Source organism: Lissotriton helveticus, chromosome 2_1, assembly GCF_964261635.1.
Source record: "Lissotriton helveticus chromosome 2_1, aLisHel1.1, whole genome shotgun sequence".
NCBI lineage: Eukaryota > Metazoa > Chordata > Amphibia > Caudata > Salamandridae > Lissotriton > Lissotriton helveticus.
This window is the reverse complement of record NC_136059.1, coordinates 706,389,534-706,411,119: the sequence shown is the minus strand read 5'-3', so window position 1 is coordinate 706,411,119 and position 21,586 is coordinate 706,389,534. Positions and strand designations below refer to the sequence as shown.

The 21,586-nt window shown below is 42.8% G+C and overlaps 1 protein-coding gene across 1 annotated transcript in view; it reads right to left on the bottom strand.

Annotated features, from left to right (window-relative positions):
* Positions 1–16,700: 16,700 nt before the first annotated feature.
* Positions 16,701–21,586, bottom strand: part of LOC144819477 (2'-5'-oligoadenylate synthase 1A-like) — a 371,508-nt gene continuing 366,622 nt past the window's right edge. The window contains exon 8 of the mRNA XM_078677346.1: positions 16,701–17,243. Coding sequence (XP_078533472.1) covers positions 17,087–17,243 — 157 coding nt within the window. The 3' untranslated portion in view covers positions 16,701–17,086. The remainder of the gene's footprint in view (positions 17,244–21,586) is intronic.

Sequence of the window (21,586 nt, the reverse complement as noted above, 5' to 3'; positions counted from 1 at the left end):
GCTTTAATATTTATTGTCCGGATCCTCACAACCCTGGGGCCACAAATCATTATAAAAGTTTTAGATTTATTAGTCTCCAGGTTGGGACTCTCCATGAAGTCGACAAAGCCATCGATGAGAATCTTCAACCCATTAGAAGTTCTGGCCATTAAAACGGCGTCATCGGCGTAAAATAGTGCCGGCGCCATCTTACTCTTGATTTTAGGGACCTCAGTGCCTAAGCCTGTAAGGCTGTCTCTAACTTGTTCCTGTACAGTAGAAAGAGGATTGGTGCCAGTCACACCCCTGCTGGACCCCTCTCTGCAGGCATTACTTGGGTCCAGTTAGATATAGAAGACGTGTGAAAGGGGCCGTTATTGGAATATGACCATTTACAAAAAATAAATGAACAGATTTTGCACACTACTTGTTTTTAGGCTATGTTGTTTCTGTTCTTTTCGGAGAATTTTAATTATTGTTTATCATTCTCCCACTTCCTAGCCCCTAGTTATTCTGGCCTGTTACAGAACATTTTATGGGCCCAGACTTAGAGTTGGGTGGTTTCTGAAGTGCTAAATCTGGGAGAGAATCCTACAGTGGAAGGTCCTTTGACATATGTACACAATTCTTCACAGTCACATTTTGAAAAGAACTGTATTTAATACTAGCGTAGTGTGCATAATTCACACAAATTCATATTTTGAGAAATTCTGGAAACTGTGCAAGAACGTAATTTGGCACACTTTTTTACTCTTGGGATTGGGTCGAGCAGGAAAAGCTTTTAGGGAACACTCTTTCGAACAGAAATGTATTGCATGATACATATTCTCATCAACCCAGTCCCCTTGACTTTTGAATGCAAGTTTTGCACGTGCATTCACTTTTCTCTCGAAATTCCCTAGAGTGCAATTCTTACAATTTACTCATAATTTAACGAAATGCTGCAGTGCTTTAAAAAACTGCTGATTTGCGCAGCAGAGATTCAGTGTGATAATACCGCATGTGAGAAACGCCATAAGGCAGGTAAATCATATCGCATGGAACATATATATGTCATGCAAAACAGTCAAAGGCAGATGCAGCTCTGAACTTGGAAGCAGATAACGTTCTCCATGGCAAACCGAGACTCGGTGAGTGGAAGATTAGAGGCCAGAATATCATTGAAGCAGCAATCCATTCACAGCATTGCTCCTTCATGTAGAGTTGGCTCTGCATTGGAATGGGGCCAGCAATAGCAGCCAGATTTTCCACAGCATTGGCGCCCCACCACAAGAGAACATATTGACAGTAGCTCTTTACCTAAAGATTGGTCACCGGCACGTGACCAATAGTAAAATTGTTGTAAAATTCATGTTGAAATCATTTTAGGCAGCAGAATGTTGTGTGGCTTCCACTGCCGGACTAGGACCCGAAAACGGCCCCGGTAAACAGGACAGCCACCCCTAAGGGGGCAAGGGGTGCTGGTTGAAAGCACCACTTCCATCTCACTGCTGCCTCTTTTGTTACAAGGGGCGGATATTGCAGCTAAGCTGCAAAACTGGCCCCCGGTAACATAAACAACCCCCCAGGGGTCCAGAACCAGCCCCCAGCCTGGCAGCCCACTGGGTAAAAATCTGGTGGCCGCTATGGCCAGTCCGGCTCTTGTGGCTTCAGTAGTCCAAAGCTCACTGTATCCCATATGAGAGAAAGTATTTATTCAATGGTGGCAGCACCCACAGTAAGACAGTGGTGGGTGCATGGTATGTCCCAGTGGTGACGAGGAACAGGTGAGTTCCTGGTGATTAGATATGCTTTATACTAATCACACCATTTCTTTGCAGCGTCTCCCACCATGAGGACCATTATAGGGATAAGGAACACTCCACCCATCTCACGTCATCACCTTCTACTGCAAGTAGCCACCAGACAGCTACACATTCTCTACTACTCACACTTCCACTTCTGACACCAGCAGACCAGACAACATAACCACCACAAGAACCATCAGCATTCTGCCTCTCTCTCTCCACAGCAGCAACTTCTGCCATCAAACTAGTAGGCACTACCATCACACCAGCAGACTCTGCCAACCCTGTGGAGATCATCAAGATCAGCAAGGAGGTGCAGAGGCTACCAGGACCAATAAATGCCCTATCCTTTTCTGATACAAACCTGCACTGATGTACTTTGATGATGCAGAGCCTTTGAGTACACCCTATCTACAGGATAAAACCTGTCCCTGTGCAGCAGATAGTAATGGCAGCAAAGGTGGGCATGATCTCACACAGTGGATGAGCGACATTGAGCCAGAGTAGGAACTGCTCCTCCAAACAAGAGGGAAACTGGCACCTGCCAGACATTGGGGATATTATGTGGGTGGATTTGAGACTGGCGCAGAGAAGAGCAGACATGCACTGGAAGTAACACTTAGAAAACCATCAACAGGATGAGAGAATCTGAACTCTCCCTCCCTCGCTTTGTACAGCTGGGATAGTTGGGGTTATGTTGGGTGGTGTGATAGAGTGGTCAAAGTTCAGAGTAAAGGGCATCTTACCACAATAAACATTCCAAATTTAACAACTTAAGCAAGCGGGTAACATTGTGAGGCAAATCAGTTCATAAGTAATCATCAATGATTTTTTAATCTTATGCTAGTAGCATTGGCTTTCTGTCAATGGCAGGCACGCCGTACTTCTTCCTCATTATTATCACATGTGTTGCAATGTTATGCAGCATGTAACAAATTAGACTGTGCAACATACCTTATCTAGCTTGTGGGGGGTGGGGTCTTGGGAACTGGTGGAAAACACTGCTGCTGCTTTTGTTGCAGGGGGGGGCGATATTGCAGCACTGCTGCTAAACCGGTCCTTAGTAGCAGAAACGTTCCCCATGGCCAAAGCCGGCACCACCCTTCTGCCTCAACGGGAAAATGCCTGGTGCCCAATACGGCCAGTCCAGCCCTGCCACTGGTGTGGTGCAGATACCATAGGCAGCCCTTCTCCTTTACATATGTAATCTCAATATTGTCTGTTCCGATGTGTGCACCATTTAATGATTGGTCTTAAACAGTCAATGGTTCTCGCAGAGGGCTGGCAAGCCATGGCATTGGGCAGGTATGGCTGGTCACCTGTATGGGATGCCCAGAGGAGTACATATAATCAACAATGATGATTACACACATTTACAAGCATCTCCATTCAGGCTACACATGCATAGCAATTTCAGTTGAGATGGAATGCATGTATCCATGTCCTGAGTTGGCAACGTGTCTCCCTGGTGAGAGCAAGAACCAGCGATACTAAATCGTAGTGTCATGCTTGGCAACATTTGAAAGTGGTGGGGTGTAAAAGTTGGGTATGACATTTATGTAGGGAGCGAAGTGAGCAAGGCTAATGGACAAATGGGGGCACTGGAGGTCCTCCTTCTGAGAAACAATGGAAAAAGATTGTCAAATGGAGCATGTTAAAGCAAATACATTTTGTGTGAAAACAAGGGGCCATATATACAATGAAAGTTACTCAGTACATGCCGCGTCACTTTCAAAGCACAGGGATGTGACATATTTATGTTGCATCCCTGTGCTTTCCCCTGTACCATGGTGCAAGCATGACTGCATCATGGGGAGATTGTTTTTGGGACACCTGCCTGCACAACAACAATCAATTGGGTTAATTTCCTCTTTCCATGCGTGCTGTAGAATGCAGCAGGCACTGAAAGAGGAAAAATCCTACAACACACATTGAAATAGGAAAAAAACGAGGAAAATGTAAACATGTCTCCTTGTTGCTCCTTGCTATGGCACCACTAGGGTGGCGTGGCATTCTGAAGCATTTCCAGGTTTATGATTTCTTGCAAACCTGGAAATGCATCCGAATACATGGTTGTTGAATGGAAACACCCACAGCAACACCCATGTAACGCCCCTTCCACGGAAAGTGTTGTGTGAGAAGGGGCTATAATTACAAGCACACGTAAAGCCATGTAGGGTGGGTATACGTGGCCTTGTAAATATCGGGCAGAAAGTTGCACCACCAGAGCGTCATGCAACATGTCGTACCGGTGGTGCAAGGGGCTTGTAAATAAGCCCCAAAGTTTATAAAGCAGTGGGAATGTATAGTCTTGAAATATTAAACACATTAAAAATCTGCCGGATACCTTATTGCAATAATATGCTCAGCTGTTACTATAATGTCCAAATTGTATAGTGCAACAACTTCAGGCCCTTTAAATGTGGATTTGCCGAGTGTCTTGCACTGCATGTTGCATCGACTTTCAAAGGAAATGCTCTAACCAGGTTTCGGGAAGCACCCACAGCTGCTGGGTGCAATCAGTCATATAGAAATATGTGCAGATAGGTCTTTAATTAGGATTAAAAAAAGTGTGAGTTCTCTAAAAGCAAACAAGCAAAATTAATTTCTGCGATTCCCTTAGTGTGCCAACTGACTGGTATTTTATTTTCTCTCTGAGATGCTTTTGCATCCAGATATATAACACAACAACTGACATAAACCTAATACTTACCAGTATTATTGGCTTTGTCAGGGGTTGTTAGCTGTTTAAGATAAATAAGTAACAATGATTTGTTATAAATACTTAACATTGGAAATGTTTCAATTCTGAAATTGTGAGACGGAGAAATGACATCTGTGTATCCCTTTCTGCCACATTTACAAAAAATGTAAATTGCAACTGGAGTACATGACTGCTGTTCTGTGTGCTCTGCAGACAGGCCAACCCACTGACAGGAACTTTGCTTTGCCTTCAGCCTCAGCACCAGAACTCTCAATCAAAGCCCCTCATAAACATCTGGCATGACTCAAAGTATGCACTACACAAGAGTAATAAGATGCACAAACAAAATACAAAAACACAGCGTGATGAAATAGCTAACACTCTTGGGGAAAGCAAGATTAAGTAAAATGTGAAATACAAGAGAAGTAAATCACTGACATGCATTACCTTAACATTTGTATAATTCATTGCAAATCAATCCATGTTTTTATAATTAATGTTTAAGGCATGAAGATAGGGCCAGTTTTAATGCCATACAGCATGCAACTGTCTTTACTTAAGCATATATTTCTTACTTTGTATTTGATTTAGATTTTTGGATCAACTTAGCGAGGGAAAAAAAAGCTTGCTCATCTCTTGGATCAATTTTGCTGGGAAACAAATACAGCAGCTCCACTTCTAGGCCACTGTAGGCCAGTGACGCTGACAGCCTCACTGGCCTACAGTGGATACCACCATAGACTACAATGACAATGAAAGGCTTTATAAAGGTAAGCCAAGCATCACACTGCAGAAAGGTTAATTACTACATGGATTCTATCTCCTGCTTTAGACCAAGGTGAGACAGGCAGCCTGGGACAGATTGCCCAGACTTAATTACATTGATTTGTTTAGAGATACAATCATTTCTCCAAACAAATTTCAGATGGTGCGGTCCCACAGCCCTTTGGAGAAACCACCCCTGGGGCCTTAGTTATGGTATTTTTGTGCAGGAGCTGCGCTGGCCTACCTTAAAGTGAGCATCATTGTGAAAGGCAAGAATGCACCGTATTTATCCAATACTGGGCCTTCCTGTCCTTTCCCCCTGTGCTGGCGCCATTTTGTCAGCCTAGGGCCAATGCAGACATCCTTATACCATGGTGCAAGAGTGCCTGTGTTGTTGTACAGATTGTTTTTGTGCAGTAAGGGGCACCTTCCTGTACAAAAACAAACCAATCTATTTAATATTTTTAAGGCACATGTGTAGGAATTTCAGAAAGGTGCAGTTCCACAGCCGTTTGGAGAAACCACCCCTGGGACCTTATGTATGGTATTTTTGTGTAGGGCAGTGCAGCAAGCCGCCTTGCTGCGCTGGCCTACCTCAAAGTGAAAGGGCAAGAATACACCATAATTATCCAAACATGATTAATTATACATAGTCCTTCTTGAATTTAGGAGCATCCACAAATTGTCTACTTCATCTTGAGTCACTCTCTTCACACAAGTATGAATGGTTGTCCTCACAAATAGGATAGTGATGTGTCACCACAATTCTATTCAAATTCCACATGTGGTTGTCATTAACTTTAACTGAATTGAAAAATAGCAACCATAAACTGTTAGGAAAATTTCGAAGCTCCGCTTTTCGGAGGAATTTTTACTGACACCCTGTCACCCACTTTTACATTGGTGCGACAAGTTGATTTTTTTTGTCAACATTTTGTTTCCTCTTCCAAACCCTTTCTCGCTGAACTTTTCTCCACTCATCTTTATCCAGTGATGCGACCAAGGACTTAAACCTCATCCAAGAGGGATTTATCATTGTGTTACGCCTCCTGCCCCTAAATATTTCAAAGGGCTCTTTACCTGTGACCGAATGTGGTGTTCAATGATAAACATCCACCATTTCAAGTATGTCTTTTCCCAATCATTAGTTTGAGTTTTTGCAATCTGATGAACTTCAATAAATCTTTGTTTAAATACATCCCTCTGAGTGCAGCCATCTTTATCATGCACTCACTCTCATTCTCCCTCACAGTACCACTCACTCTCATTCGCCCTAGCTCACTATCATTCATTCTTACTCATACTCACTCTTTCTATCACAGATTCTCAATCACTGACTTCCTCCACTGATTCTCTCATCTTCACTCACACACATTCTACCTGCACATGCCATCTCTCACAGAGACACTCTCAACCACAAACACAAGCTCTTACACAAGTGCACAGTACTGTGTTACATATTCATGTTCTGTTTCATCTCGTACTTGCATGCACGCTTTTGGTAAAAAAAATTCTATTCAAATGTCTTGGCTCATGGCACGATCGGGATGTTCTAGACTAGATCATCTAATCAGGCCTGTGAGCCAAGTTTGTCAGTTGTACAGAGTCAGACGGTGGTAGAAGACTTGTAGCCGGTGGTACTTCCTTTTTTTGGATTAAACCTTATTTTATTCATCAAATTGACTACGACTTCTTCCTAACAACTTGGCGACGGGCTAAGGAAGCACCACATTCACGAACCCTATATGTGGATTTTCTTTTTCTTTTCTACGTTACTTTCCATATTTTATACTGGATTAATGGCTTTGGAGACAGCTCTTTGTGTCATCTTGCATTATGACCTGAAGTTCCGTGGTGATTGCCTTCAAGCTGTGTTTCCCGATTGGTTTGGGTTTGGAAGATTGTTCTGTGGATTTCTCCACTTTCCTTCGTGTGCTTCATTTCACTATCCGTGGATTTCCCTGCCTTGTTTAATTTGGAGGAAGACGTGTCTTCTGGAAGTGTGTATGCCTCAGTGTGGAGTGTTCATGAGAGTTTGCCTCCGAGGTGCGAGCAGTCACTGCCTTGTTATGTTTCAAACATAACCAACGTTCCACTCACCTCCTTTCTCTACGAACTCACAATGCCATTCCATCTTCTTCACAGGACTTCTCCACGGGATCCTTCTTCCTGGTCGTTCTTGTGACGTTACCCTTCCAGTAACCAACGCATTATGTCTTACTTCGCGCTGGCATTCCCTCCCTGTGCATTGACATGCTTCTTTGGTTGCCATAGCAACATAATTACTTCACTTCTATGTGCCAATTTCAGGTGTCGCATCACCATAGCAACCACTTCGGTACTGTGGGCTATTTTCTACAGCTGCTGGTCTTCTCAGAAGATTTATTTCTAGTTCGTTCAACCAATTTTTGGAATGTATACGTTTTTGTGATCCTTCTGAGATGGTAATATACTGGCATTCCTTGTTTCTGCATGAGTGTTGATACTTTCTGCTGATTTGTTCAAGTTTCATTCCGGTAGAAATCTTTTCACATGGTGAAGATTGGACACTTATTTATTTATTTATTATTCCTCTTGCCTTCTTCAAGCTTTTCTCACCGAACTATTCCCCGTGTTTCTTCGGATACGTATTTTCAAGGAACTTAATTTTCGTAGTTTTTTTTGTTGCTTTGTTTTTTTCATAATGTGTGCACACGGCTATTCTCTTGCTCCTCCAAAATGTTTTTGGTCTGCTGATAGTTCACCTTGCATGCCATGGATTGAATGGAAAGCGTATTTTTTTTAAATTATATTGAAACTTTAGACTCTAATGGTAAAATTAAGGCTGCTGAAAAAAAAGACATTTTCTTACACTCTTTGGGTCCTGAGGGACTCAAGGCGTTTAATCAATTGCCTAGGGTGAAAAGTGAAGGGGATAGAAATGTTTTTGATGAAGCTATTTCAGATTTTGATTGTTACTTTTCACCCAGAGTGTGCATAGGTATCTTGAGGTACACATTTTTTTCAAAGGAAACAGCTTACTTATGAACCTGTTGATAGTTATGTCTCTGCACTTAAGACTTTGTCTTTGGATTGTAAGTTTGGTACCCTAGAGGAAGACTTTAGCAGAGATCATGTCGTTATGCATGTTAACAATTCTACCATTAAAGATAGGTTGTGGATTAATGGTGATGCCGATCTTGAAAGTATTCTAGCTATTGTGAGGAAATCTGAAATGTCGTGCAGGAGTGCCAAACAGGTCAAGGGTGATAGTAACAGTAAAACAGTTTCTAAGGTTAATGCTAAACATTCTGCCAAGGAGGAAGATCTTAAAAAGAAGAAACAATCCAACTCTTACAAAGGTAAAAAGGAAGATAACAGAGATAGTTGGAGATGTTACAGATGTAACAGTAAGTCGCATCTTGCTAATTATAAACTTTGTCCAGCTATTAAACAGAAGTGTTCAAACTGTGGTGTTCTTGGACACTTTGCCAAAGCATGCAATAGGAAAATAAAAATAACAAAGTCAAATGTATCGACCAGAGTGATGGTAGTGATGATTAAGAGCTCAACACATATTGTAGTGATGGGAACTCTTTTGTTCTCAATATTAAGGATTCTGACCACCCCATTCCTAATATTGTTAATTCTGTTGTAAAAAAGAAATCTGTCTGTGATATGCTTATTGGAGGTTTAAGCACCAAAGTGAATGCTTATTCAGGGTCACCTTATTCTATCGTAAATAAGACCGTGTGGAATTCCCAATTTGCCAAGAAGTTAGGAGTTGATTTGGAAATTCCTGACATCAGCCCAGAAGGTTATTCGGGAGAAAGGATTGAGATTCTTGGTTTTAGAACTCTAATCTTCAGGTTCAAAAATCGTGAATGCACTGCTAAACTATATGTTTCAAAAAAGGGACCTTCTGTCCTTAGCTGGTTTGAGCAAGGTAAGTTAGATATCATTCTCAATCCCAATAGTTCAGATCATGTCATGGTTATTAACAAAACTAATGGCTTTGGGAATCTTTTGTTGCAAACATTTCTTAGTGTGTTTAGAACTGAAATTGGTACATTAATTGGTTTCAAACACTAGATACGTTTGAAAAAGAACGCCTATACCAAAATTTACAAAGCTCGCCTCATCCCCATAGCTGTACGTGAAGAAGTTAAGAAAGAGCTTGAAACTCTTCTTAAAGAAGGCATCGTTGAGAGGATCAAATCCTCTGAATGGATTTCACCCACTGTAGTGGCCAAATGTGCGAACGGTAAGATCAGGTTGTGTATAGACTTGCGCCATCTCAGTAATAATATTGTGATAGATCAGTTTCCTTTACAACGTATTTCTGAAAAGTTAACCAGTGTTGGAGGAGCTAAATTCTTTTCTACTATTGATTTATCTGCAGCTTATCACCAGATTGAGCTACATGATAATAGCAAGGACTACACTGCATTCATCACTCCTTTCGGGTGCTTTCGGTACAATAGAACGCCTTTCGGATTAGCCTCCACGGCAGCCAATCTCCAACATGTCATGCAAGAAATTTTGAAGAATTACAAAAATGCCATCTATTATCAAGATGACATCCTTGTTTTTGGAGATGATGCTCAAGAACATATTTCAGCGTTGGAAAATATGCTTAGTGTCCTCAGTGACCATGGTTTGACCATAAAACACTCCAAGTGCAAATTTGGAGTGAAATCTGTAACTTATCTAGAACATGAACTGTGTTAAGAAGGAATAATACCTAAAACTAACTTAGTTGAGGCTATACAAGCAGCACCTCATCCAAAACCTGAAGATGACGTCAGATCTTTCTTGGTTTTAACTGAGTTCTTTTCGAAGTATGTTCCAAATTTTTCATTTCGTACATTTAACATAAGACAATTGGTTAAGAACAAGAACAAATTTGTGTGGTCTAATGATTGCGAAACAGAATTTATTGATGTCAAAAAAGCAATTTGTGCTGCTACTGCTCTCTCGGGTTTTTACCCATCACTCTCTTGCATCATTACCACTGACGCTAGTTCGAAAGGTCTAGTGGCTGTTCTGGCCCAAAGATCCAATTCTGGTAAGGAATGCATTATTGCTCACGTGTCCAGAGCACTCACACCTGCAGCAGAGAAATATTCTACCATAGAAAGGGAAACCTTGGCATGTGTGTGGGGTCTGGAACACATTAGAGCATTTGTATGGGCTAAAGAATGTCTGATAAGAAGTGACCATAAACCCTTAGTGCGTTTATTAACCATTGAGGGCATGTTGAAAGCATCCGCGTGCATAGCACCCATGTCTATGCGTCTTCAAGATTTTATCTACACGATTGTTTATGTTCCTGGCAAAGATAATGTTACTGCCGATTTTCTCTCTAGAATGCCTTTACCTCTCAAGGAAAGTACTCACAATGAATGGGGTGATTTTCAAATTGCTTTGGTGCATAACGAAGACTCTATGCCGATTGACCAAAGTGTATGGCGAGAAGAGTTTGCCAAAGATCTTTTATTAAAGGAAGTTGAAAATTAAATTTTGTGTGGGTAGCCACACAAAAAACCCATCAATCTGAAACTTAGATGGTTTTGGGAAATAAGAAACGAATTATCCTGCATAGATGGTTTGCTTAAAAGAGGTGATTGTGCCATTCCCCCATGTAAATTAAGGCATAGTATTGTTTTACATGGTCATGAGGGTCATAGTAGTATTATTAGAACCAAGCAAAAGTTGAAGTATAGATTTTGGTGGCCAGGCACAGATATTTTCATTGAACGCATCGTTAGAAACTGCATCACATGTGCCAATTCTAACAAGTCTCTCATTACTCTTAAACCCAATATGGGAGATCATGTTCTTCCTGATGACCCATGGCATACCATCGCCATGAATATCATGGGGCCTGTGGGACCACATTCCAAGTTCATTCTTGAAGCTATTGATGTTTTACTCAAAATGACCTGTTATTAAGATTGTTGAAAAAATGTATACTGACGCTGTGTTGTTTTTTTTGGGATGAAACTTTCACTGAAGAAGGGTTACCTGTACGTCTCATCACAGACAATGGTGTGCAGTTTCTATCCAATAAAGCCAAAGCGTACTTCAATAGAGTTGGTATAACCCATTGTACCACTTCTTTATATAATCCCAGTGGGAACGGTGTTATTGAAAGGTTTCATAGAGTTCTCAAGAGAACTGTACAGGTTGCTAGTGTTGACAATGACAAATGGGAACTGCAAATTTTCAAAACTGTGTGGATGTATAGAACCACTACCAATGTCATGCCTGTTGCTCTCCTTTTGAGATTATGAGTGGTAAGCTACCCAGAACCAAATGCAATCCCACGTGGTTAGCTCCCTCTACCTCATCCAATCTAGACTTAGAGGCTGTTAAAGAAAGACTCACTCAAAATCATGCTATCAGTAAGGAATATTTTGACAAGAAAAAGGGTTCGAAACAGGATTCCATTATCAAAGTTGGAATGTTTGTAAAGGTAAAGAAACCTTGGAAAGTTAAAATAGGTGAGAGCCAATTCATGGGGCCTTTTGAAATTAAAGAAGTCCTCAAAAATTCAGTGAGACTAACTAATATTAAAGTCTGAAATTTGAGCAGAATTGCTGTCCTCAAAGCTAACAAAGGTGTATATCTTGATTCTGATGATGAACCCAAGTCTCTAGACTGTTTAGACGATGAAGACCTAGTTGAAAGTCCAGTTCCTATTCCCAATGTTATCAATGTTTCCAGTAATATTGTAAATACTAAAGAACGTGGTAAACTTCTACGGATAAAACCTGGTTGGATGTCTGAATTTGTCTCTCTCATCAGAAACAAACTTGTGAATTAACTGGTTTGTGTGCTATTTTTTGTTTTTTTCATTAAAGGGGGAAGATGTGTTACATATTCATGTTCTGTTTTGCCTTGTGCTTGCATGCACGCTTTTGTTCAATTTGTTTCTTTTCAAATGTCTAGGCTCATGGCATGATCAGGATGTTCTAGAATAGAGCATCTGATTGGGCCTGTGAGCCAAGTTTATCAGTTGTACGGAGTCAGCCGGTGCTAGAAGACTTGTAGCAGGTGGTGCTTCCTTTCTTTGGATTAAACCTTATTTTATTCATCAAATTGGCTATGACTTCTACATAACATGCACTCCATTTAAAAGCATTTTTTTCTTTTCTTTAACTTATCTTGCTGCAGGTACCATTTGTACTCTTCCCTGTGACCCCTGCCCACACCACATCTTCAACAAAGCCGACTCCATCATCGCACCCCGACCCCGGAACATCATCAACAGCTCCTTCGCATCCGTCACCTTCCCGGAGAGCTGGAAACATGCCGAGCTGAGCGCCCTCCTGAAGAAACCCACCGAAGACCCCACGGCACTCAAGAACATCCGCCCAATCTCACTCCTCCCCTTTCCAGCCAAAGTCATCGAGAAATCCATCAACAGAACACTCTCCGCCTTCCTCGAGACCAACGGATCCCTCGACCCCTCACAGTCCGGCTTCCAAGCAAACGACAGCACCGAGACCGCCCTCATCGCAGCCACCGACGACATCAGGTCCCTGCTCGACAACGGGGAAACTGCTGCCCTCATCCTCCTGGACCTCTCAGCAGCCTTCGACACCGTATGCCACCGCACCCTGATACAGCGCCTCAGCAACAACGGAATCCAAGGAGCGGCCCTGGAGTGGATCATCTCGTTCCTCACCGGAAGAACCCAGAGAGTCCGCCTCCTCCCGTTCCGATCCGCGGCCACCAAAGTCATCTGCAGCGTCCCGCAAGGATCCTCACTCAGCCCCACCCTCTTCAACGTCTACATGAGCCCTCTCGCAGCCATCGCACGCCAACACAACCTTAACATCATCTCCTACGCAGATGACACCCAGCTGATCCTCTCCCTCACCAACGACCCCGCCACCGCCAAAGCCAACCTCGAGGAAGGAATGAAACACGTCGCAGAATGGATGAAGATCAGCCGTCTGAAACTGAACTCAGACAAGATGGAAGTCCTCATCCTCGGACCATCTCCCTCCGCCTGGGACGACTCCTGGTGTCCCCCCGCCCTGGGCACCGCACCCAAGCCAACGGACCACGCACGCAACCTGGGCTTCATCCTGGACTCCTCCCTCACGATGACCAAGCAAGTCAACGCCGTCTCGTCATCCTGCTTCAACACCCTGCGCATGCTCCGAAAGATCTTCCGATGGATCCCCACCGAAACCAGGAAGACGGTCACACAGGCCCTCGTCACCAGCCGTGTGGAATACGGGAACACCCTCTACGCTGGAACCACAGCCAAACTCCAGAAAAGACTCCAGCGCATTCAGAACGCGTCAGCACGACTAATCCTGGACATACCTCGCCATAGCCACATCTCTGCCCACCTGAAAGACCTGCACTGGCTCCCCGTTAACAAGAGGATCACGTTCAGACTCCTCACCCACGCACACAAGGCTCTCCACGACAAGGGCCCGAAGTACCTCAACAGCCGCCTCACATTCTACACACCCACCCGCCAGCTCCGATCCGCTAGCCTCGCCCTCGCCTCCGTCCCACGAATTCACGAATTCGGAAATCCACCGTCGGAGGAAGATCCTTCTCCTACCTGGCAGCCAAGACATGGAACTCCCTCCCCACTCACCTACGGCTGACCCTGGACCATCTCTCCTTCAGGAAACAACTCAAGCCCTGGCTGGTCGAGCAGTAGCGTCCCCCCCCTCAGCGCCTTGAGACCCTTACGGGTGAGTAGCACGCTATACAAATTCTGTTGATTGATTGATGTGATGCATTAAGAGGAGCCGTTACTGGACATATGTAAGATAACAAATCTATTGACAGTGAATACCGCGCCCTTGTAGTGTAAAAAGATCTATGCCCAGAAAGATGGCCCAACAAGCTTTAATAACAATAGCTATGAATAAATAATGCTGTACAATACACTGGAAAGACCTTCAGAGTCAACTAATATAACGGGCAATATACAGTGAGATATTACTTGTCATGTGCATGTTTACTCCTGCATCCATGATTTTTGTCATTCTACTACTTACAAGTGAGAACCAGGAAAGACAGACATTTGCAAATCCATTCAGATGTGCACAACTGTTCCTCAGGCAAGCAACTTTGTTTGTACTAGGGTATAAGTGAGATCTGTGTACTGCACACCAAATGTGAAAATCCTTAATGGAGGTACATTGCATGGATGAGGATGATAGAAATGTGAGTTTTCGATGAAGTGTTTTATCACAAATTATAGTTTTACTGCATCGGCACTCTGAGGTAAAGCACAAAAAAATGAACAAGAGGTAATAAAAATATTTTTGCTCCTGGTGATCTTCATAGACGTGGAAGGTAGCCGACCATCAGGCAGGTATGAGACACAGGTACTCTAGATGAGATTTACACCCTGTTCTGGACAGGAGAATACAAATCAATGTAATAGTTCTGAGGCAGTAGGACCTCCAGAAGAGGCCACTCTAAATGTTTACCTACCCCCCAAATCACAGCCCTTATCTCATCTAGACTAGATATTATACATTGTTAATGCATTAACTTTATTTACATTTTACAGTACTTCACTGAGCCTGAAAGTTGGCTTAAGACTTCAGTTTTGTATTGTTCAATGGGAGCTGGGTCCCTTTTTCAGGAAAAGTCCACGTCAGGGGACTGTACTTGCACTAGTGCAATGAGTCCTCACACTACAGCGGTGAGGCCTGGACCAGCTGCCTCTTATGGGGCTCGAGTGACTTTGGCACACTGGCACCACGCATTGGTCTGTGTATTCACACCACATTAGTGACTGGCATTTTTTAGCAAATTGTAGCCCTCTAGGACAAACATGTACTGTCATCTAAGTGTTGGTGCTGCACTGAAGTACATCCATGTTACATCACAATTTCAGTTAAAGTTATTTCTGAAGGCAAAGGGCAAGTATGCAGTGACCTGCATGTCATGCATTTGAATTCCCAGCAGGGCCAGAATGTGGAATGGCATAATTTTACTATTAGATGCTACGTACAAGATAAGTATTGGCAATGCCAATCATTGTGCTTTTAGTTTTAGTATAGTGAAAATCGTGTTATCAAGCTCCAAACACTCAGGTTCAGCATGGGAAACAGCAATGTGAGCACACTGAACACAAACATGTACAGGGCAGGTGGTGGCACAGAAGTGCAAGGTTTCGTTGCATAGACACAGAACACAGGTACAACAAAAGCAGTGTATGTTTCTCTCACCTTCACAGAAGAGCAAGTATAGGTAGATGCAGAGAATGCGGTCTCCCAGAACTTTAAACTGCCAGATGCAGAAAATACTTCAAAAATCCCACCATCATTTTCCGTTCTTCACAGTAATTTACATGGTCAGGTAGGACTGGTTATGGATCCTGTAGCTCACTGTCCCATAGGAATCAAGCTGCAACTCATTGATGAAGCACTGGAATATGTCTTGGTGATCTTCCCATATCGCAAGGAAATGGCCAGCAGTTTAGGCTAGACTGGCTCTTTTGGTGTGGAGCAAAGAATAATTGGCATATGGTCAGTCCTTGTATGTAGTAGCACAGTGAGCAAAATAAATGAAGTGGTGGAATGAAGCCCACAATAATTGTCAATGTCTGAGACAAAATCAAACATTCCACCAATCAATTTTTGGTATTTCCACTAAAAACATGTGCGGCAAACATGTGTGATTGTGTGATTGCGATGGATGAGTTTTCAAGGGTGCGGTTGCTCTTGGAGAGCATGTCTGATAGAGATGGTGAAGATGTAATTGTTGCGTGAAGATGCAATTGTGTATGTTGATGCTTGTAGTGGTAGTGTTAGAGGGCCATGGAGTTATAGAGGGCCTTTGAAATGGCCTATCGAAGAAAAAGATGAGATGGTTAAAATGTGGTTGATGGAAATGTACAATAATTGAATCCTACTTAACCGACAAAACAGCCATAGTGAGAATAGGGGTTTCAAACAAACAATGCAAGGAGGGCCTTGTGAGGGGACAAGGTACTGAGAAAGAGAGCAGAACAAAAGAATGAGAAACAGACAGAGGAAATTACAATTAAAATAGAATTAGCCAGGGAGATACCTAGAGAAAACAAATGTTGACATTTCAAGAAGGGCGGTAGGGCATGTTAGGAATAAAAGCAAATTGAGGAAAAAGTATTGGTGAGGAGAGATACTAGGGCACAGGGATTGCACAGATCGACAAGTGGAAGGTGGCAAAGTGCAAAGGAGGGAAAGGGTGACAGGGTGAAGAGTAGGTTGAAGAGTAATGGATGAGGCAAAGAGTGGTATTTAGAGCAGAAGCGTTCAAGTAGATTAGGGAATAGTCGGTCAGATACGAAATGAGGTGCTCAGTATGCAGATCTCATAATTAGAATCTGTGTCTGGCAATGTGTTTAAAAATGCAAAATTTGTCATACAATGTCCACATCGCTGTGAAGCAAATAAAGCCATAACAAAAATACAAAAGGACATATATGTTCTTTAAAAGTTTATTATTTTTTTTATTCTTTTACAAGGTTTTCCACGATTTAGATCATTGCAAATACCTCCCCTTGCCTCATCCCACAATCTGTATGTTGTCTTATTTGGGAAGGGCAATGCATGTCTTCCCAAAACATTTACTCCTGTATTCAGCTTTCTTTTTAAGGTAATGTACTCTCAGATATCGGAGACAAGAAACATTCTTTGTTTTAAGAACTATGTGAAGTTGGTTAACAGTCTCCCATACAGGCAAAACACGTTAATAGGTGTAGGGGAAAAAGAGCAATACTTTATATAAAAACCACAGAAGGCTTAACTGCTATATCATACATAACTACTTTACCATATTACAATAACTCAAGGGAGACATGCTGTAAATGGTCTCTTCAGTGGTATGCACATTTCCTTTACCAGTGGTTGGTAAAAAGCCAGGGTTCCTTGGCCGGCACACCATTAAATAATGGTTTAATGAGACTCAACCTTGCGACATGAGCCACTTCATCCCATGCATTGCTGTTTTCACACACATTAAAAGTGGGATTCGCCGGATCGAGTATGAAGGGTCTGTAGGAAAAAACAACACTGCCGATCATTATGGATTGTACATTACATTGTAGCAGTACAAGTTGTAACTTAGTTTTGTAAGTTCTTGAAACAGACATTGATGCCACTTAGGGGTAGCCACAGGTGCTACCCTTTGCTTTACCTTTTGTACCCCAGTTCTCACAGGTCATGGCCTACCAAGATGAGTCTCCTCAAGCTAATTGAATTTGTTTGTCTTGAACATCAATTAAGCACATCAGTTTTCAGTGGAGAAGAGTTGTTAGAAGGATCTATAGTGCACTCACAACTGCTGTCAGGATAGGCCCATGCTGCATGTAACGAACCTATTTTGGTCTGAGGCTTGCCGAAGACTTACTAGAAACAGGCATCTGTTACAATCAATAATGCCACAAACCAAGACCCGTTCATTCACAGACAGAACTATAGACTAAAAGCATGTGGATTACCTTATGTTATAAATAACCCACAATTCCATGATGATGCAAACCTACACTACTATATCTTCAGAGGTTCCATCAATTCTAGTCCAGCAAATGAAAGGACCAAACCCTTACTGCAATCACAACTATTGCCTATGAACCCTCTTAGGATTCACAAAGAAATAATTGTGCCTTTAGAAAAAGTTTCAAGTATGGAGCAAACGTGTTGGCAGGCTATTCTAATGTACATGAATAAGGCTGTTTTTGATACAAATACAAGTAATTATTCATACCTACCTTAAAACTTCTGCTTGATAAATTGCCCGCCCGTGGACAGTTAATCTATGATGCTATTATTTGTGTATAGCAAAGTTAATTGTTACATCACAGAAATGGGAGTGTCTGGTGGACTGCTGAACGGACCTTCCGCCACAATCCTTGCTGGACACACCATAGGGTTCGCCCACTACTTTCCCCCCTCCTTAGCTGCATTAATAAAGCTCCCTAGATGCAAATATCCTCAACCTCCATTATGCAGAATATGCGTCAACTATACCTCCGGGTTGAATGGGTCACGGACATATTACTGTCTTGAATTGTTCCACAGACAATGGAAATAATATTGGGCTCACTATGGGAAGGGAGGGAATTGCTGGTAAATTGGGGAATTGACAGTTTAGTGTCTGTAGACTACTGAGCATGACAAAACACACAAAAAAGCTCCCCCCTCTACTCTCTCACTTTCAATATCAGGCTTAGGACCAGAGGGAAAAGTAAAAAATGCCTTACAGAGAGGTCCTACTAACCTGCTGGACTTGTCACTTTGGAAAATCACACTGTGAGATGATTAAAATGAGTTTTAAAAATGTATTTGTATACACCTCTGTTTCCTTAAATTTTTTACACAAACATTTCATGATTTTTTCATAACATTGTTTATGTTTATATATAGTTTTTCTTTCATTACAATAGACACAAAACATTCATTTATTTACAAAGGTGGACCACAACACTACAAATCTCTATATACCCCATGTGCTCTCCTGCACCATACTCATCTCACATTTATACCATATCCATCTCACATGCCATTCATTCCACCTTCCACACATCCAACACATACACATTCCAGAAAAAAACATATGAATCATATACCAGCCAAATCTGAATTATTTTCTACTTTTAGTGTATGGGTCAGACTAAACACACCAATAGTCAGTCGACGCACGTTTCAGTGGATATATATTTCTTTTCTACCACCACCTTCAGGACAGGATTGATTTACACTGGAGAATTCCCATCAATGTATGGTTTGAAAACACAGATCCTTTAGAAATGTCCTGGTTTTGAGAGAAATGTTAAGTCTCAGCCAAGCTTCAATTGCATAAACACGCACTCCTATTTCTTCTGAGTAAAACCTTTGCCTTCGATGTCAAAATCAAACCGCATTTGTCTTTAATTAGACCGCCTTCACTTTGGATCCGTCTGAAATTGAACCAGTCACAAAATTTTCTACTTCTTGTGAAGGAGCCAAAAGTCCCTGGAGTTTCTCTTGTTCACTGCCACAGCCACGGGCGTCCACATCTCGATTGATTCCAAAATGACCAGTCAAGCAGGATAGTAGGACCTCTCTTTAAGGCAAGACTCCCCAGTATGATTCTGAGATATCTTTCAAACTATAGTATGACAACTGATTGCTAATGTATGAATCACAATAAAATCTGTTTAAACCAAAGTTAATGGTTGATTCCTAACCATTTCAGATGACACCATTGGTATCTGGATAGAGCATGGTCAGAGCACCCATTTATGTTGTTCCTTAGTAAAAATGTCTAGTTGTTTGGAACTGTGGTTTACCTGCTGTAGATGAGCAACAGCAATCATTTAAGATAATAGTTTTGTTGCAGAATATCAGTAATTTTACCCTACCAGACTAGCCTAACATATACTTTCATATCAAGCTGCACAACAGTTTTGACATAACTTTTAACACCAAAAAGAGCATCCATTTCTTAAGAATGCTATTAACATTGAAGTCAGCATTTCCAATTTGCGGGATAAAAATTGTAAAACGGCTGTTGTGGTAGGGGAATAAGTAAAGTCATCACCTTAAGTGATATAAAGTGGAAATTTCGGTGTGATTCAAAAGAAAGCATGGGCCTGCTAGTGAAGTGTGCGGCATCCTAAGTCTGATGTGTGTGGCCTGACCATAAACCAATCTTCGCAGTCAGTATGAAAACACCTCATTTGGTTAAAAGGGTGTACAAACACAATAAGAAGAGGATAAAAGCGAGTTCCAGACGTTCATAATTTGAGTGGGGATTGCTTGTTGGGACGCTGGTGCTGTGAGCATCAAGATATCAATGTGGCAAGGAATGCTCAAGTGATGGATGGGAACTTTGGTGACAGAAGAATGGTGTAAATGCTTGAAATGCTTGGAGCAAGAATTTATATTAGCCAGAGTAAACATAGGGCAAAGGGTTGGCCCAAGAAAGTTTGTTTGTTTCGCAAGTTTAAAGGATAATTTTACTATATGGTCTGAACTGTCTGGTGATGAAGGTACCAAAAGGTAGCAGGGCAAACCGGTTGCCCCAAGAGTTTTGTAGTGGCGCTTACTAGTTGATGCACGTCACGTAATGACGTGACGTGCGGCGGCCATTTTAGGACGATGTGCGCGCAGCTCATTAGGAGGCGCGGCAGCGGACATTCAACAGCGCCGGCTCGGCGCTCTTCAGGAAAGTTATATTATTAATAAAGAAACGTTATTAATGCAGTTCGAGTCAGCGGTTTCATTTGGAAGGGAACCACCACAGTGGCGACGAGGTCGGGATCCGACCAGCAACCTTCAGAAACAAAAAAAAAACGGGAATGAAAACGGAACCACCACGTGGGCACAGAGAGGGCTAGCAGAGCTCCAACCAACCCAGACAGACCCAGTCCGAGGTCCGACCAGGACAGCCAAGCAACACAGTGCAGCGAAAAACGGACACAACAGTACTGTAAGCACCACTCAAGGTACTGTACCCTGAAGAGCGCGGCAGAGCCATAACTGCCCACACAATAGGAAAGGTGGCACAGAGACCCCAGAGCAGCCAGAACAGCGCGCCAAGCCCAGACCACCCAAATCCACGTGGGGATCCGAGCTGGCTACCTTAAAGGAGGGGGAGGGGACTGACACTGAGAGTCCCCAGGTACAACCCAGTAAAGAAGAAACGGATAGCACCCCAGGTAGCCCCACCGGAAAAGGGAACAGAGCACCCACAGTCAAGGAAGAAAAGATGAGCACACCAGCGGGATACGCTATAGCGCCAGTCCAGTTCCTATCGAAACCAGGGGAACCACTGATGAAGTGGGAGGACTGGCGAGAATATACAGACAACTTCATAGGGGTCCTGGAGGACGAGAATGAAGAGACTTTCAATCCCAAAAGGAAACAACGCATACTACTACTCAATCTGGGGCCAGAAGGACTCAGAATCTACAAAAGCCTGGTACCCAAACAGAGAGGAAGCACGGACGACGACGTGTACGCCCACGCCATCGACGACCTGAACGAACACTACCGACCCACTGTATGTGTGTCAGTCGACAGATTCAACTTCCAGCAGAGGAAACAACGGGCTGGAGAGTCGATTGAGGAATACGTCGCGGCCCTGAAGAAACTAGCGACCACGTGCAGGTATGGAGCGTGGGAGGAGGAGTTTATCAAAGACCAGATAGTGATGCACACCTCCAGCACGAATGTTCAGGACAAGCTATGGGCAAGCGGAGACACCACACTCAAGGATGTAATGGTCATCGTCAAGAGGGCAGAACTCGCACGCAGGTGCGCCGAAGCAACCAAGAAAGACACGGCAACCAGTGCCATGGTAAACAGGGTATATGAAGAGGAACCTCGCAGGGACCAGAAGTACAAGGGCCCCG